The following is an 18559-nucleotide window of genomic DNA, read 5'->3' on the forward strand; positions in this document are numbered from 1 at the left end:
ATTACATAAGATCATAGGTGGAATCCTGAACCCCATCCAGAATCTTCTGAGGTGGGAAATTTCCACTGGAAAGGACAAGCAGACCAGCCTGGAGCAGCTAGAAGAACAGAAAGTACTTCTTGAAAGAAAGACCAACTGGAAAAATACAAAACTATGATGGCAGCCCAACTGACTACTACAAGAACAAGCAAGTTGTTCGCCCAGGAGACATCAAGGCAAGAGGTCGGGTCCCCTCAGGACAAATCCCCTTCCAAGACTGAGACTCAGTGGGAATATGTGAGCAGACACATGCTCTGACTAGTGACCTCGTTCGTCACCAATAAGGGGAAGTGAGAGAAAACAGCAATGAAGCTGTGAGCTAAGCCCTATCACGTTCAATCAACTCCTGTGAACCCAGATGGAGACCTGGTTGGCCAGCAGTTTGGAAGACCTGGGGACTCCTGGGCCCAGAGTCAGTGACATAGCCACAGAGAACTAGAGTGGAGAGTGAAACATCCAGCTGATAAGAAAGGGTATATGCACAAGAACACCCACATTTACGGATAATACCCATTTGACCTGGCTTCGATGGCTGGATGATCAGAACTCAACTAGAAGAAGAAAGAAGAGGGGGAAAAAAATAATCTGATACAATTTGATGAACTTGACCTACACCTATGGATGCAGTAGCTCAAAAGAGGGAACAAATCTTTACAGCGAGGATCATTCCTACCCCCTATACACAGGGTAGACAGGAATGGGAAACTTGGACATTGGCTACCCAAAATGGGGGGGTGGGGTGGGGCAACAAAGGCAAGAAGTGACTAGCTTACAAGCTTTCAAGAGGGAGCCTAGCTAGATCCAGAGGGCACAGAGGAAGGTAGAATCTCCACTGAGTAGTATCCAATCTGTCTAGGCGGGACTGATGAAAGGAGATGTGGATAGCACTCATGTGGTACAACAGTGAATAATTACTATCAGGACTGACTGTGAGGGATTGAAATGTAAAGGTAGACGTTTTGTAGCAAAAGGAGGGGAGTGGTTGACTTTGCAGTCCAGAAGCAGAGGACCCAGAGTCCCTCAAGGGAGAAAAGCAGAGTGTGGGACCCTACCCAGAGAAACAGTGACGCCAGAGATGGAGGCAGAGACGATGAAGTGGAGAAATGGAGTGGCTGGGGACTCTAGACCCAGAGAGGGAGAGGGACTGTGTGCTGACAACCAGGGGGCAGGCTTGCAGGGTGTATCATTTGGTTGGTTGATAATGCATGGAGGGGATTGTAACCCTGGCAATGTAATGACATACAATAGGATGAATGTAAAGCTGGTGTTCTCCCATGTAAACTATCACATAACTAACAATAAAACATTTTTTTTTAATTTATGGAAATATGGAATTAAAAGATAATGGCAGTTTCCCACGATCATTTTAAAACCCCTCTAATAGACCATCAGTCCATTAAGGTCATCCCAGTGTAAGGTAGATCCAAAATCTAGTAGATTCTGAGCTACAAAAAATCCAGAGGTACACACACCTGAGGAAGACAGACACCATGGGAAAACTGTCTACAAATCAAGGAATGCCAAGGAACCAAAGAATGGCTGGAGTTTCAGACAAAGCGTTAGAAGGTGCTTACTGGTACCCAGAGCTCTCAACATTTAGGTGGCCTCAGCCATCAAAATCAAAACCAACTCCTTGCTACCTACCTATGATCTCATGTTATGGGAGGAGGTGGTCAGTTCAGGTCAGCAATAGCACATTGGCTCTGTACTGCCCAACCCTGGAAGGGACCAAGGAGCCTGCAGGGAAGAACGAGGTTGTCGGAGATCCCTACCATTTTGAGGAAGGATGAACAGCTCTTCTGTGACCTGCCTCTTAAGGCGACTGTCATTTGGGGCCTGGGGACTGGCCAGTGCAGGAGCCTCCTCTGTAGTCCTCAACGTGTAGTCAGCATAGTTGATGACCTCGGGAGCTGTCATAGCAGGCTTGGGTCCATAGATGTCTGGAAACTTGAGTAGGGTTCGAGGCTGGACAGGTTCTGTTGATTTTTTAACATTGAACTGAAAACACAAATACTTTTGATTAGTTCACAAGAGGACTTCTGACTATGTTTCATCCACAGAAGGGAGAATCAATGGCTTGACCTTTCATAGAAAGGCAGGTAGAGGGGTGTGGTTTAATTCTGCTGGGAAAAGATGACGTAAAACATCCTTTCCAAATTCACCAACATCTGTAACATCATGAGTCGTGCCCGGACTCACCAAGACGTCGGCACCATTCATCCATCCTTTCTTTTGTCCATACTTTCCTTCATCCATCTTTGCATCCTTTCATCTTTTCTTCTATTCATCTCTTCCTCCACTTATCTCTTCTTCTACTAGTATGTTTCTCTACCCTCCCCTTCATATTATCTCTTCCTCCATCCCCTTTTAATCCTTCCCCCACCCATCTTCCCTTTCTTTTATCCATCCTTCCCTCCTTCCATCCTTCTTTCCACCCACCCCTTCCTCCATCTATCCTTTCTTATACCCATTCCTTCCTCCATTCAGACATTCCTCCACCCACGCCTTTCCTTCACCCATCCCTTCTACCACAGGACTTAACCCCTGTCCTGAAGAAACCAACTTAGACAGAAAGGAGGATTTGCATGTGGTCCTGTCTGGTGAATGAAAGATCAAGCAGTCTTAGGACAAAGCCAGTGTAGTGGGCAGCAGAGTAGAGAGACAGAAGGAATCAGAGTCCCTAGTAATAATGTGAAGTCACTGAATCTATCATCCTACCACCTCTGCACTTCTAGTTGTTGTTGTTAAGTATTGTGAAGTCGGTTCCGATTCATAGTGATCCTGCATAGGCTTTCCGAGGCTGTAAACCTTTACGGGAGAAGAACGCCTCATCTTTCTCCTGTGGAACCACTGGTAGTTTCGAACTGCCGACCTTCAGGTTAGCAGCTCAATCCGTAACCACTTACATAAGCAATATTGCTCTTAGTGTGAAATGGAGTTGTTGTTACTGGCTTCCAAGAGTATTTGTCTGTTTTATTAGCAAGCATTGCAGGAGTCCCTGACCTTCATGTAGAGAAACTCTGCTTAGGGTACGGCACCATCCCTTTCTGGACCTCTCTGCACCTGGCCCAAGACATTCACATTTATTCATAGTTTTTTCTTACTCTGCCTTGCTAAGATCATGTGCAGCAAATGGCTCCAATAGTGGAGAATGATTTATAGTCCTTGACCAGGCAGAGTGGATTCTGATAACTGCTCCATGAGCTTCTTCAAGTATCAAGAGCAGCAGCTGATTACCTATCTCATCCTCTTGAACACTCTTTATTTATTGCCTTTCAAAACCCTGGTTCCACCACATCTTTCAAATGCATCTATGTTCCCACTTAATTTGCTTCAACTATAGTGCCCAAGAAGCAGAAAAAAAAGGTTTGGAAGTTGAAGGAGAGAGTCTGCAAGAGAATTAGAGGTGAAGTTCAAGAATGCCAGGGAGGAACGGAGCCGCCAGGAGAGCAGATCCTACAGAAAGGCCTGTGTTCAAGCCTCGTACCATGCATGTGGGAGAGGGAGTGTTTAGAATTGTGGATCCTCTGACTCCGTGATCCTGGAGGCTAGGGAAGAGGTCCTAGGGAATAAGGATACATGGTGAAGAAGGAAATGTTTCCACTGGGGGCAGGCGAGCAACAGTTAAGGAATGCCTGTCTGTGGAGTTGCCACTTTTCATCCATCAGTGTGTCATTCTGTGATGACTTGTGTGCAGCTGTGATGCCGGAAGCTACAGGACCGGCATTTCTCATTCTCGTGGTGAACGGGTTTTAGTGGAGCTTCCAGACTAAGACAGACTAGGAATATAGGCCTGGTGATTGACTTCTGACAATTAGTCAACGAAAACTTTATAGATCCCAATAGAATACTGTCTGCCTCACTTGATTTGGGTATCAATGTTGAAGGAGGACATCATGTTTGGTGGAAGGCCAAGGAGTGTGAGGAAGACCCTGGCTGAGCTGGATTGGCACATTGGACTCAAATATGTCAGTGATTTTGAAGGGAAGTGGACAAGACCAAGCAGAGTTCTGTTCTGTTGTAGATAAACATCACCATGACTCAGAGCTGATTCAACAACAGCTAACCACTAACGTGAGCTCAGAATCACATGTCCAGATAGGTGGGAGGAACGCACCTCCCTGGGTTCTCCTAGCCTCCCTGTCTCCAGGTCTTTGGTCACTTGCTCCTCCCCAACCATCTTACTGGGGTCCAGACTGCCAATGCCCTGGGGCTGCTCTGTAGTACTCAGGTATGAGGCACCAAGGATCCTCTCTGTCTACCCAAGAGCAAAAGTCAATACTCCGTAGAAGAACTTGACCACAGATAGATTGGTCCCCCTCCTTCGTCACCATCCCTCTCAACAGTTTCTTTGGCCACCTTGTGGAAGCTGGTACTTCTCAATGCCCCCATCAGTCACATTTGACACCAAGTGGGGTGACCAGTTCAATGAGGGGCCCTGGGCTTGCTCTCCCTCCTCCCTACCTCACCACTGCTTCCCCAGGCTGCACCTCAGGCTCTGCTTTCTGCTACGCCAGGCTATGGCAGATGACACGACGGGGGCTGGGGCAGGGACCTGGCCCTTCATTGGATGAACTAATACTGACTGAGTCCTATATAGGTACAGTCTCATGCTAACAGTTAGGGATACAAAAGTGAGTGAGACAGCTGCTGCCCTCCCCTTCCGGGACTTGTGATGGTAAACAGAAATTAATTACGCCGTTAATGATCTGTAAACAAACACTTAACCTTACTAGAGATGCCGGCAACCTCTTTTGTGGCAGGATTAATTTTTTTTTTAACCTAAAGGCTGTTAATTAATTTGGGTTCTCATGTTAGGGCACCCCTCTTGGAAGAGCAGCACTGCACCCAGGAAGTTACAGGGGGTGGGAAGGGGGGAAGAGGGGTAGATCCAGGTGGTAAAGGGGACAGATGGCTTTGTCCCTTATGCTGTTGTTAGTTGCCTGGTTTGTCTGATCCATTGTTGCGGATATTGTATAGTGTCTTCCAGTTATGGGGGCTCATCTCCCAGCACTATACCTGATATTATTCTGTTGTGACCCAAAATGGTTTCATCGGCTAATTTTCAGAAGTAGATTGCCAGACCTTTCTTCTTACTCTGCCTTAGTCTGGAAGCTTTGCTAAAATCTGCCCACTATGTGCTACCCTGCTTTAATTTGAAACACCGGTGGTAGAGATTCCAGAAAAAAAAAATCAAAGTTTTGAAGATAAAGTATTTGGATGATGCCAAACACGGACCACCACTGCTGGGTTCTGTGGCATAGATAAGCCCCCCCCTCAGAAGGGAATCAGCCAGTGGAAAGGGTCCTGGAAGATTCTGACTCTCTGGATGATCAGACCCACAGTACTATGTTAGGTGAGTTGATTTTGACTTGTAGCAGCCCCTCGTGGCAGAGCTGAACTGCTCGGGGGGCTTTCTTGGCTGTAATCTTTATGGGAGCCAAGCATCAGGTCGTTTTTTCCCATGGAGCCACTGTAGAGGGTCAAATTGCCAACGTGTTCGTTAGTAATCCAGTGTTTCTTTGCTCCACCACCACTTCTTATATAACCGTTTAAAATACAGCCTGGTGAAAGGTGACCAAGCTCTAAATTAAGATAGCTTGGTTCAAATTCAGGCTCTGCCAACTACTTGCTGTGTGCCCTTGAGTTTGATAAATTAAACTCTCTGTGAAGTTCTAGGACAGGCAAAATGGCTCCATGGTGACAGAAAACAGAACTGCGGTTGCTTCTGGGAAGACTGGAGGGAGAACCACGAGGGAGATTTCTGGGAGTGATGAAAATGTTCATGATAGGGGTGTGTATAGTATTTGTCAGAACTTATCAAACTGTAAATTTAGGAGTGTCCTGGCATAGCGCTGTAGGATAAGCACTGGGTAGGTTAGAGCTGCAAGGTCAGTAATTCAAACTTACCAGCCACTCCTCGGAAACCCTATGCAAGGTGGCTATGAGTTGGAACCGACTTGATGGCACTTAACAACAACATGCCACTGTAGGCAAACTAGACCCCAATAAAACATACAAAATCGATGTGCGTATACAAACACATATACAAGTGTATGCATACACACACACACCCTTCCTTCCATCTTTTCTAGGGTGCATACAACAATCGAATGTTCAGCAAGCTTCCCCTGTGATTCCCACATACTGCCAGAACAGAACCTGTCTGTGGACCTGTCTTTAGAATCCATTGGTCTGTAGATCAGTAATTCTCAAAGTTTCCTTCCAAAGTAGCTTTCAGAATCAGAAAGTGATTTGTACTCCAGGGAACTGGAAGGAGTCTGGGGTCATTGGTATTTGGTATTTCTCCTTAGAATCTCCAGTTCTATCTTAAAAATCCATGTGAATGTTTGCATTGGACTCCATATGATTGTTTTTATATTAAAATGTTTTAAATTGCTACCAGGAAAGGAAGTTTCTCCTGTTTATTTTGTGGCTCTGGGTCTTTCTCAGGAAAGACCTCCCACTCAAACACACACACTCTCTCCCCCACCCCCTCCCACCCCCTCCCACCCCAACTCCACCACCAGTGGAGAAGCAAGACATCCTCACTTTCACTGACTGTCTGGACAACAGGCATGTATCCACTGGGTCAAGTTCATTAACTAAGAGAAACAGTCATTTTGCCTCCAGGGAAGGACTGAGGCTGAGAGTAGGAACAGTTAATCAGACCCACTTTTCTTAGAAAACAGCTTGCTGTTGTTAAGTGCCATCAAGTTGGTTTCAACTCATAGCAACCCTGTATAGGGTTTCCAAGGAGTGCCTGGTGGATTTGAATTGCCCACTGTGTGGTTAGCAGTCCAGTGTTTATTCTAAAATGCTACACCAGGACTCCAACTTAGAAGCTTATTAAAGTCCTTTCAACTGTGTCGTTGGAACTTGAGGAGTTTGGGGTACAGCAGAAGTTCTTAACCAACCCAAAGGATTGGTGGTCATAGAGCATCCTCATTGGTGGTGTTGTTGTTAAGTACTGTCGAGTAGGTTCTGATGCATAGTGATACCACGCACAACAAAACAAAACACTGCCAGGGCCTTCACCATCCTCACAACTGTTGTTATGCTTGAGCCCATTGTTACTGCCACAGTGCCAATCCATCTCACTCGGGGGTCTTCCTCTTTTTCACTGATCCTTCACTTTACCTAGCATGATGTTCTTCTCCACAGACTGGTTCCTCCTGACAACAAGTCCAAAGTGTGAAAGACAGAATCTCACCATTCTGGTTTCCAAGGAGCATTCTGACTGTGTTTCTGACACAGATCTGTTTATTCTTCTGGCAGTCCATTGTTGTTAGGTGCCATTGAGTTAGTACCGACTCATAGTGACCTTATGCACAGCAGAACGAAACACTGCCGGATCCTGGGCTAACCTCACTACTGTTGCCACGCTTGAGTCCATCAATGCTGCCACTTGGCCAATCCATTTCATTGGGGGTCTTCCTCTTTTTCTCTGACCCTCCACCTTACCAAACATGATGTCCTTCTCACACTACTGGTCCCTCCCTGACAATATGTCCAAAGTATGAGAGATGCAGTTTGTCCATCTTGGCCTCCAAGGAGCACTGTGGCTGCACTTCTTCTGAAACAGATCTATTGGTTCTTTTGGCAGTCCTTGGTACCTTCAATATTCTACCCCCAAACTACAACTCAAATGCATCAATTCTTCTACGGTCTTCCTTATTCACTGTGGAACTTTCACATGCATATGAGGCTACTGAAAATACCATGGCTTGGGTCAGGGACTTCTTAGTCCTTAAACTGATATCTTTGCCCTTGAACATATTAAAGAGGTCTTGCATAGATTTCCCTAATGCAATGCAGCATATAATTTCTTGATTGCTGCTTCCATGAGAGTTAATCGTGGAGTCCAGCAAAAATGAAGTTGTTGACAACTTCAGTTCATGATGTTATTTATTGGCCCAGTAGTGAGCATTTTTGTTTCCTTAACATTGAATTGCAATCAGTACTGAAGGCTGTGGTTTTTGATCTTCATCAGTAAGTTTTGAAAATCCTCTTCACTTTCAACAAGCAGAGTTGGATCATCTACCTATACCACAGGTTGTTACTGAGTCTTCCTCCAATCCTGATGGTATGTTCTTCTTTATATAATCCAGCTTCTCATATTATTTGCTCAGCAATCAAATTGAATGAGTATGGTAAAAGAATATAACCCTGGTGTACACCTTTTCTGATTTTAGACCATTCAATATCCTCTTGTACTATTTGAACGACAACAGGTTCATCATGCACACAATTTAGTGTTCTGAAATACCCATTCTATGTTGTCCATAGCTTGTCATAATCCACATAGTTGAAAACTATTTCATAATCCACAATATTGAAAATATTGCATATTCAATAAAGCACAAGTATACACCTTTCTAAGGAGTTCTGGTAGCGTAGTGGTTATGAGTCAGGCTGCTCACCTCAAGGTCAGCAGTTCGAAACTACCAGCTATTCCATGGGAGAAAGATGAGGCTTTCTACTCCTGTAAAGATTTACAGCCTCAGAAACCCTATGAGGGGTCGCTACGAGTTGGGCTCGACTCCACAGCACACCACCACCACCCAAATACACCTTTCTGGTATTCTCTGCTTTCAGCCAAGATCCATCTGACATCAGCAACAACATTCTTAGTTCCACGTCCTCTTCTGAATTCAGCTTGAATTTCTGGCAGCTCTCTGTGGATGTACTGTTAACAGCTGTTTTTGAATTATCTGCCCCCAAAATTCATTTGAATATGACATTAATGATATTGTTCAATGATTTCCACATCCCATTGAATCACCTCTCTTTGGAATGGGAACAAATAGGGATCTCTTTCAATTGGTTGGCCAGGCAGTTGTCTTCCAGATTTTTCATAGAATCCCACGATTGGTTGACACATCATGGGCAGCAATTTGCTGTTAGCAGCTGCTCCTTAGAAACCCTCTAACGGTTCTTATGAGTCAAAACTGATTCGACAACACTTAAACAACAACAACAACACTGGTCAGGGAAGGCCAGCTGCCTTATAACAAACCACCCCGGAGCTCAGTGACTGGATGCCGTTAGACCTGATTTCGCACACAGTTGGCTAGCTTTTCTCTAAACTCAGGGTTCCAGACACTTCCGTCTTAGGGTTCTGCACTTGTTGCTTTAAAGTCACTCTGGCTTTATCCAGCCAACAACGGGAAAGACAAGGAGGTGAGACGTAGTCACCAGATGTCTCACCACTTTGACCCAGAGGCACCACATTAATTTCTGTTCATATTCCTTTGGTCCTTCCCCAATGCCAGGTGGGTTGGGAGTGGCAGGTCCTGGCTAAGTGGCTACTTCTCAGCCGCATTCCATCACTGGTGGAAGGATGGTCCTTAAGCCACACCCCTTCCTTTGGGCTCTCATCCATTGAATTGAGTCATTTCAGAATCCGTTGCTGTGTTCTCCCCAAGGGTTTATGCCATTTTGACTTACTACTGTGCGTCATTAAACATGTAAATCAATGAACTACAAATATGAAGTTTCTACAGCTGCTAAGACTTGAGTAAGTAGGTTACTAAAACAATTGTGTCAACTAACATGAGACTGGGAAGAGAACGTTAAACATCTAGGAGGATTAGGCATTCCGAGTGCTTCCTAGGAAGACAGCTTTCCCGGCCCCTCTTTAAAGAACTCAAAATGGGAAATGGCGGCACAGTGCAGGAAGAGGTGCCCCGCCCACCGTGGAGTTCTGTCAGTGTATGGTAAGTACCAGGTGAGTCAAAAGAAAATGTTTGGAGGTATGAGTCATTGTTCAGGATTCCCACCCTTGCCAGGCTTTTAAATGAATCTCACAGTCATTAGACCCAGGTTAGAGGCCTTTATTACTCTAATTGAATAACAATCGTCTACAAATGTGCTCTGTGCTGCTCAAACATGAACTAATTTCATGTTCATGATGACCCTGGTGTGCTGTTGGTGAAGAAACCCTGGTGCCACAGTGGTTAAGGCACTTGGCAGCTAACTGGAAAGGCAGCAGATTCAACACACCAGCCATTCCTCAGGAGGAAGATGTGGTGATCTGCGTCCATGGAGACCCCATGGGGCAGTTCTCTTCTGTACTGTAGGATCGCTGTGGTCAGGATCCACTGGATGGCCATGGGTCGGGGTGCTGCTGGTGTTTGTCCTCAAGTCAACGGCCACTCACAGGGAGCCCACAGGACAGAGAGAATGCCCCATAGGGTTTTCTAGATGTAATCTTTATAGGAGCTGGTCACCAGGTCTCTTCTTCAGGGGAGCAGTGGATGGGTTAAAACTATTGATGTTTTAGTTAGCAGTCACCAGTTAACCACTGTTATTACCAGGGCTTCCTAGAATAACTCTAAAAGTATATTAATAACCCTAATAAGTACTATTGGAGTCCCGATGTGGAGTTATAGGATAAGCACTCGACCATAAGGTCCCTTTTAACTGCAAGGTCGGCAGTTCAAGCTCGCCAGTCATTCCCCGGAAACCCCATGCAGGGTCACTGTGAGTCATACTATCTTGACAGCACTTAACGACAATAAGTACTATTATTATCAATCCCATTTTATAGATGTAAACACTGAGGCCACAGAGGTCCAGTCCCTTTCCAACAGTCATGGCAGTCTAGGGACATGATGGCGCCACTAACTCTCTCCAGAGTCCTATGGTGGACCAGTCTGCCATGTGCCTTCCAGCCATTCTATTGATACTTCATCACCTGCCTTACCAGTGACTAGGCAGTGTTTTGTTCTATTGTGCATACAGTTGCTGTGAGTCAGAACCAACTCTACAGTACCTAACAACAACAACAAGGTGAGAATGGCTAAGCAATCTGCTGTTAACTCTAAGGATGGGGGTTCAAATCCACCCAGCAGCCCTGTAGGAGAAAGACCCGGTGACTACTCTCATAAACATTGGTGATAGTTGTGGTGGTGACTTGCCATGGAGAGTCGGTTCCTACACATAGTGACCCTGCATAGGATTTCTAAGGCTGGCTGTTTACCTTTATGGGAGCATAAAGCCTCACCTTTCTCACATGGAGCAGCTAATAGATTCAAACTGCTGACCTTGTGCTTAGCAACCCAACTCATAACCCATTATGCAACCAGAGATCTTTTAAAGATTATACCTTGGCAAACCCTACAAGGATAGGGCAGTTCTAATATCACCAGGGGTTGCTATGAGTTGGAATTAACTCAGTGACACCTACCAACAACAAGGGACTCTCCAGGTAAAGGGATGTATATAGCCTTACTTGAGGATGCCTTGGTTTGGGAAAGGCCTTGGACATCCAGGTAGGGTTGATATAGAAATGCCCTCTTCCATGGTGAACTGCTGACAGCGAAAGTCCAGTATCAGGATATTAAACTTCTTACCTGCTTATGGGAGAATCCACAGGGTCAGTCCCTGAGAGATGGTGTATTTCAAACTACCAAGTTGAAATTCACTTTGAAGCAGCTTGTCTTATGGTCCAGGCACCAGGCCATGTTTCCATGGCGACATTGCCACCGCATCATCCTTTATTGTCTCTTCCAACACCTCCTCTTGTGTTGATTGCTAGTCTGCCCTAGCCCAGTCTCAAAGCTCCTTCCCTTGGAACTCATTTCTTCCCAGCTTCACTCCCCTCCATATTGTTGTGAGGTGCCATCAAGTCAATTTGGACTCACAGCGACCTCATGCACAACAGAACGAACCACCGTCTGGTCCTGTACCACCCTCACAATCATTGGTACTCTTGAGCCAATGGCTGCTGCTACTGTGTCAACCCATCTATCTCCTTGGGGGTCTTCCAATTTTTTTGCTGGCCCTCCATGTTTTGTTGTTGCTGTTGTTCAGTGCCGACTCATAGAGACCCTTATAGGGTTTCCAAGGAGCATTTGGTAGTTTTGAATCACTGACCTTGCGGTTTGCAGTCCAGTGCTTATCTTGCAATGCCACACCATGGTTCTTTTTGTTGTTAGGTGCCGTCAAATCAATTCCAACTCACAGTAACCTCATGTTACTAAGGATCTAAGGACCAGGAAACACTTCTTGAACTAAAACTTGAAGAAAAAAAAATACCTAGCTTTAACCATGTGTCAGAAGTACCATTCATGCGGTACTTTTATGGCAATCAGGTTGTTGGTGTTGTTAGTGGGCTCAGACTCATGCCAACTTGATGTGTAGCAGGATGAAATGCTCTCCTGTCCCGTTGTAATCATTAGTATGTTGGCTCATTTTCCAGCACTGTATCAATGTTCTGTTGTGAACCATCAGGTTTTCATTAACTAATGTCCTTCAGTAGATCACCAGGCCTTTCTTCCTAATCTACTTTAGGCCCAAAGCTCTACTGAAACCTGTCCTCTCTGGGTGACTCCACTCATAGTTTAAACTGGTGGGATAGTTTCCAGCATCACAGCAAGATGCAAGCAAATCACTACAGTCCTCACAACCTCTGGAGGGAGGCAGCACTGTTATTCCCACTTTACAGAAGAGGAAACAGAGGCACAAAGAAGCTAAGTCTGAAGCCAAACAGTTAATAAGAAGCAGAGCTGGGATTTACACCTAGACACCTGACTATAGGACCTGGAGATTTTATGCCTGGCCAACTCTTTGGTGCCTGGGCACCATCCAAAGACCCAAAGATGCAATGGTCCGTGGGGAGAGTGTTCTCTTTTAAAGGCCTGGGGCAGACTGTAAGCAAAGCTTGCTGGGATAGGTGGGAGGATTTTCCACGTCCACCCTTCTACCCTGCTGTTCCTTTAGTCCCTCTGTCATTCATCAGGTGACATTGAGAAGTGAGAGCAGACAGTGGTCCCTACTCTATTGTGTGTGTGTGGACAATGGGATAGTTGGGGGTGGGTGGACAGTATAATAACAACTGTTAATATGGGATCAGCACAGTGGCTGCCACAATGAACTCAGACAGCAACGGCTGTGAGGATACTGCAAGATCAGGCAGTGTTTTGTTATGTTGGACAAGAGACAACAGCAAATGGTGGAGGTCAGTGCCCCTGACTGGCACAAACAGGCAACGTGTCCACCTACTAACCAAAAGGTTGGAAGTTGAAGTCTACCCAGAGATACCTCGGAAGAAAGCATTGGTGATCTGCTGCTAAAACTCAGCCTTTGGAACTCATATGGAGCACAATTCTGGCACACATAGGGTCTCTATGAGTTGGAATCAATTCTATAGCAAACTGGGGGGGTAAAAAGCTGGAGACCATTAAAACTGAGATATACTCTGTAGGAGTAATCCATCCTTAGATCAGGAATGGGGCAGAGTGGCATGAGTGGGGTGAGAGCAAAGTCAGAGAAGCAGACTGACTGAAGGGTGGAAAGTTCATGGGAATGGCATGAAAGTTTGCAATGTGTTCAGAGAGCAGAGAGCTTGCTGGTTCGATTAAAGCTTAAAGCGCAGGAAGATGAGGCAGTTTGGGGGTGTGGTACCCACAAGCCCAGTGGTTCCTTCACAGTCAGCTCTGGAAGAAACAATTAAAAAGCTCCTTGGGTCTGGGAACCACAAAATGAGGAGATTCTATTGAGATATTTATTTCTCGTAGGTGGCTCCTATAAAGTCCTGGTGGTACAACGGCTAAGCACTTGGCTGTTAACTGAGAGGTTGGCAGTTCAAACCCACCCAGTGGTTCTTTGGGAGAAAGATCTGGCTATCTGCCTCTGTAAAGATTACAACCAAGAAAATCCTACAGGGCAGTTCTACTCTGTCACGTGCAGTCACTGTGAGATGAAAATTACTAGATGGCACCTAACAGTAAGTGACCTGCCTTGACTTCACCCATTCCATCCTGCTGCCCAAAGGGCACCGGGACTGCTGTTTCTTTAGCACTCTGTGCCAGACAGTATGGAAATGCTGCACAAATGTTATCCTAGTTCATCCTCATACAACCTTATAGGTGGTAGTGGTGGTGGTTAAGTGACCCTTTTGAGGGTTTCCGAGGAACAGCTGGTAGGTTTCAGTAGCTGATCTTTTGGTTTGCAGTCCGGTGCTGACCCTTTAGTGCCACATCAGGACTGTTGTTATTAAGTGCCATCGAGTCGGCTTTGACTCATAGTGACCCTGTCGAGGGCTTATGAGGAATGGCTGGTGAGTTTGAACCACCAACCTTGAGGTTCAAACCGACCTTGTGATCCAGTGCTTATCCTACAGTGCCACACCAGGACTCCTTAATCTTAATAAATGAAAACAAGAATAACCTAATTACTTCTTCTAAAAACATTTGTGGCTCAGGGGTAGAATTCTCACCTTCCATGAAGAGACCGGGGTTCAATTCTCAGTACAACTTGAATGCAACTACCACCGGTCTGTCATTGGTGGTTATGTGTTGCCATGATGTTGTTCGGAGTCCTGGTGTGGCACTGTAGGTTAATGCACTGGACTGCAAAGTCCGGTTGAACCACAAGGTCAGCAGTTCAAGCTCACCAGCTGCTCCTTTGAAACCCTATACAGGGTCGCTGTGGGTCAGCACTAACTCAATGGCATTTAACAACAAGAATGATACTGTACAGATTTCAGATGAAGACTAAGAAGGAAAGCCTGGTGATCAATTTCTAAAAAACAACATCAGTCCATGAAAACCCTACAGAATGACAATGAATTACCAGTTGTGTATGGGGTCGCCATGAGTTGGCGTTCAGATCACAGCAACTAACAACAGCAATGTTCTCTATTCGACAGATGAGGAAACTGAGGCTCAGACAATTGACAACTTGCCCAAGGCCATATAGCTAATGTGGAGCAGTACTGGACTTTGAATCTAAGTTCATGCCAGTATTGCTAACCATCACACTGTCACGGGTGAAACGGTGTCCCTGGAATGCTCCAAAGGTTTGGGAAGGCTTAACACACTTACCCCCACACACCAAATAAGAAAGGCAAGGGGCTTGGGCAGATGAAAGATTGGTTTCTCACGCATAGAAGTTCTTACAAAGAAACAATAACAGTCACTCACGTCAAGAGAAGAGAGAAGATGGAGCCCTGAGCACAATTTGGCTTCTTTATGATATATTCTTTTGTTGGAGGGATGGACTACACTTCTGCTTCCATTGCCCAAGTAGCCAATCTGGGGAATTTGTCCATATATGGTTTCTTTGAGTCTTGTTTTCAGGTTTCGGGTTTCAGCTTATTAGCTAACTTCATTTTCTCTTATAAACAGTCTCCTGTCGCCCACCCCTCTTCTCAGAACTTCCTCATTGCTGAAGTCGGCTTGTTTCCTGCTGAGACAGTGATTGGAGACCTCCTTCTTTCCCTGTTCTAGCTACCTAACAACACTATATACCTCCTAGTACTGGAGTCCTGGTGTGATGCTGTGGGTTAATGTGCCTGACTGCAAAGCCATTTGAACTGCAAGGTCGGCGGTTCAAGCTCACCAGCTGCTCCTCAGAAATCCTATACAGGGTCGCTATGGGTCGGAATCAACTCAATGGCACTCAACAACAACAACCTTGGATCTAGGTCTCTGAATATCAACCATGAGCCATTACAAATGCAAAAGTCCAAACCACTGTTTGATTTGTTGATGGGTGCTACTTGACTGACGACCCATCCTCCCCCAGCACGTGGCCAGGTGTTGGGTTGTTTTAATGAGCCACCTGGAGGTTTGGGCATCTGCTTTGTCACGCTCAGTTCTGAATGGGGGCCAAGCATTCCTTGTGCAAAAAATGTCAGCCTACTAAAGACAATACCCAAACTACATTGTAACCTCATTGGCATTCATCAGAAGCACTGTTTCAAAGCTAGGATGTTTTCAAAGACGGCAGTAACCGCTCCCCGCTCACCTTTCACCTGCCAATCTCATCAGTCAATATCTGGGGCTCAAACCAACTCTGAACTGGTTCGGTCCAGTTCGACTCCCTGCTGAGATTTTTTCCTTTTAGCAAGATTTCCCTGGTGATTCACCTGGGGATCTTGTTAAAATGTAGATTTTGATTCTGTGTGTGTATCTGGGGTGCAAAGGCAAGGTTTCGGCAGAGGCTGGAACAAGACTGAACCTGTTGGAAGCCCTGGCTCAAACTGAGCCTCTGCTCCGTGTTTATCCTCCGTCTCCTGCCAGCAGAGCAGGGCTGTTGGCAACCTGCTTCATCTTGAAGTCTCTCAGCCAGCTTTCATTAAACACTGTTTTTTAGAGCTGTTTTAAAAGGTTTACTAAAAAATTGCACAGAAAGTACAGAGCGTTCCCCTGTATTCTCTCTCCCCCAGCCCACATTGTTTTTCTCATTATTAATATCTTGCATTCCTGAGGTACATTTGTTACGACTGATGAACCAATGTTGATACATTATTTTGAACGGAAAGTCCATAGTTGTTGACTCGAGGATTTACTCATTGTGTTGTAGGGTGTTATGAGTTTTGACAGACACATAAGGTCACATGTCCACAATTACACTACCTGACAGAAGTGTTTTCACAGTCCCACAAAATACTCCATACTCCACCTATCATCCATCCACCCTTCCCTTTCTTTGTATCCATGGCAACTACTGATCTTTGTACTGTGTCTCTATAGCTTTACCTTTTCCAGGTGTTGCATAGTTGAAATCATGCAGTTAAAGAGATTTTTCTGACAGGCTTCTTTCATTTAGCAATATCCAGCCAGTCTTTACCTTCCAGAATTTCCACTTGGGTTCCCACATGGTTTTCACCTACAAAGGACTAGGATGGCTGAGTATAAGAGTATCTAGGCCTTGCATCATCAATAAAGTGTGTGACATGGAGCCACAAGTTTAATATTGGTCACACAGTTTTCACTCATCTGAAGGTTAGTGGTTGAAACCCAGCCATGGGCCCTGCAGAAGAAAGGCCTGGTGATCTGCTTCCCATAAAGATTTGTTGTTGCTGTTGAGTGACTGGTAGATTCAAACTGCTGATCTTGTGGTTAACAGCCCAGCATGTAATCCACTACACCATTATAGCGCCCCCTCCCAAAAAAAACACCCCACAAACCCATATGGTTTGTAATACATGAGGTTAGCCATGAGTAGGAATCAACCCCACAGTAATGAGTTTGGGTTTTGTTTGTTTTGGGGGGTCTTACCAAACTGTGCCCATTTGAAACCTTTAGACAGTTTACCTCAGTTTCTCATTTGCAATGGTATAGCTCTGTAGGCTAAAGCACTAGACCACAAGGTCGGTTTGAACCATAATAAGTTCAGCATTTTGAACTCACCAGCTGCTACTCATGCAAGGTCCCTATAAGATGGAACCAACCCGATGGCACTTAATAACAACACATTTTTAATGTTTGCTTTTCTAAGACGTTATGTTGGTAGGATAGGTTGTTGTTGAAAAAGCTGTCTCCTTATCCCTGTTATTGTGTGAGGACAGCCACGTTCTATATTCACTGTGCCTACTCAGAAAGACTTCCAGGATCTAAGAGACTCCGGACCAAGAAAACAAAAGCAGAATTACCCTACTCCCCCAAGTGAAAACTGGTAATAAAGCCAGGTACAACTCCCAGGGGAGACACTGAAGAACTAAACTGGGTCTATAAGAAGTCACACATGTGACGACACCCAAATTTACCTGGATTCACTAGTATTCTGTCATATCAAGTTCACTAGCATTCTACCGAATCAAGTTTAAAATTTCGCCACCATCTGGTCAAATGAACATGTATTTTGGAAACATCGGGTTTCTCCCTTTGTTTTTATGCTTCCGAATTAGGACATTACCCATTGAATATATGAGCTCTTTGGTTTGATTTGTTTTTTTTTTTTTTAATTTTACAGAGAAACGTTGAAAAAAAAATTGTTCAAATGTTAATTTTCTAGACTTTTTCATGTTGTGATGTTTGGATACATGAGGAAACCATTGACTCAGAGAGCAATCTTAAACCCTATGATTGTGCTGATATAATACAAATAATAGTTAGAGCCCAGAAATGTGAGACTTTGCTACTTATCTTGAAATCAATTAGTGTGCAGTCAAGGCTATCCTTACAACAATGCCTCTTTTGCACATTTGCATTCTGAGGTGACTTTTTTTAGTATGAGAGAGAGGTGCATCCTGCGGAACCATCAGGCCTGAGCATACACTCATTCATCAAAGGTGACACAGTGGAAAAGGTGCAGAGGACCACGAACTAAGACAGTCACCCTCTGATGTGCAGACCCAGGGACACACATCAAAGTCTCATCTGGAAAGACCTGGAAGTTTAACACAAACCAAGATGTCAAGTACAGCTTCAAACCAGGACAGTGTCTGCCTTACTAGATTCCCCTTATATTTTGGTTTTATGCCCCAAGCCATCTGTTTTAGCTATCTAATGCTGCTGTAACAAAAATACTGCAAGTAGATGGCTTGACTGAACAGGAGTTTATTTTCTGACCATTGAGGAGGCTACAAGTCCAAATTCAGAGTCCAGCCCTAAAAGGCAATTTGCTCTCACTTCCAGCTCTGGAGAAAGATCCTTGTCTCCTTTCTGTATCTGTAGACCCAGCATTCCTTGAGGCTGTGTTGGCATCAACCTTCCCCTGGATCTAGGAGCTTTACAGTACAGGGGTCCCAGGTCCAAAGGATTCATTCCATTCTTGGCTCTTCTTT

General features: G+C 45.0%; 1 protein-coding gene across 1 annotated transcript in view; it reads right to left on the reverse strand.

The window, feature by feature from the left end:
• Positions 1–18559, reverse strand: part of SYT13 (synaptotagmin XIII) — an 80901-nt gene that overhangs the window by 39518 nt on the left and 22824 nt on the right. The window contains exon 2 of the mRNA XM_006865039.1: positions 1812–2037. Within this exon, the coding sequence (XP_006865101.1) occupies positions 1812–2037 (226 nt within the window). The remainder of the gene's footprint in view (positions 1–1811; positions 2038–18559) is intronic.

This window comes from Chrysochloris asiatica, unplaced genomic scaffold (assembly GCF_000296735.1).
Source record: "Chrysochloris asiatica unplaced genomic scaffold, ChrAsi1.0 scaffold00075, whole genome shotgun sequence".
In the NCBI taxonomy this organism is placed as follows: domain Eukaryota; kingdom Metazoa; phylum Chordata; class Mammalia; order Afrosoricida; family Chrysochloridae; genus Chrysochloris; species Chrysochloris asiatica.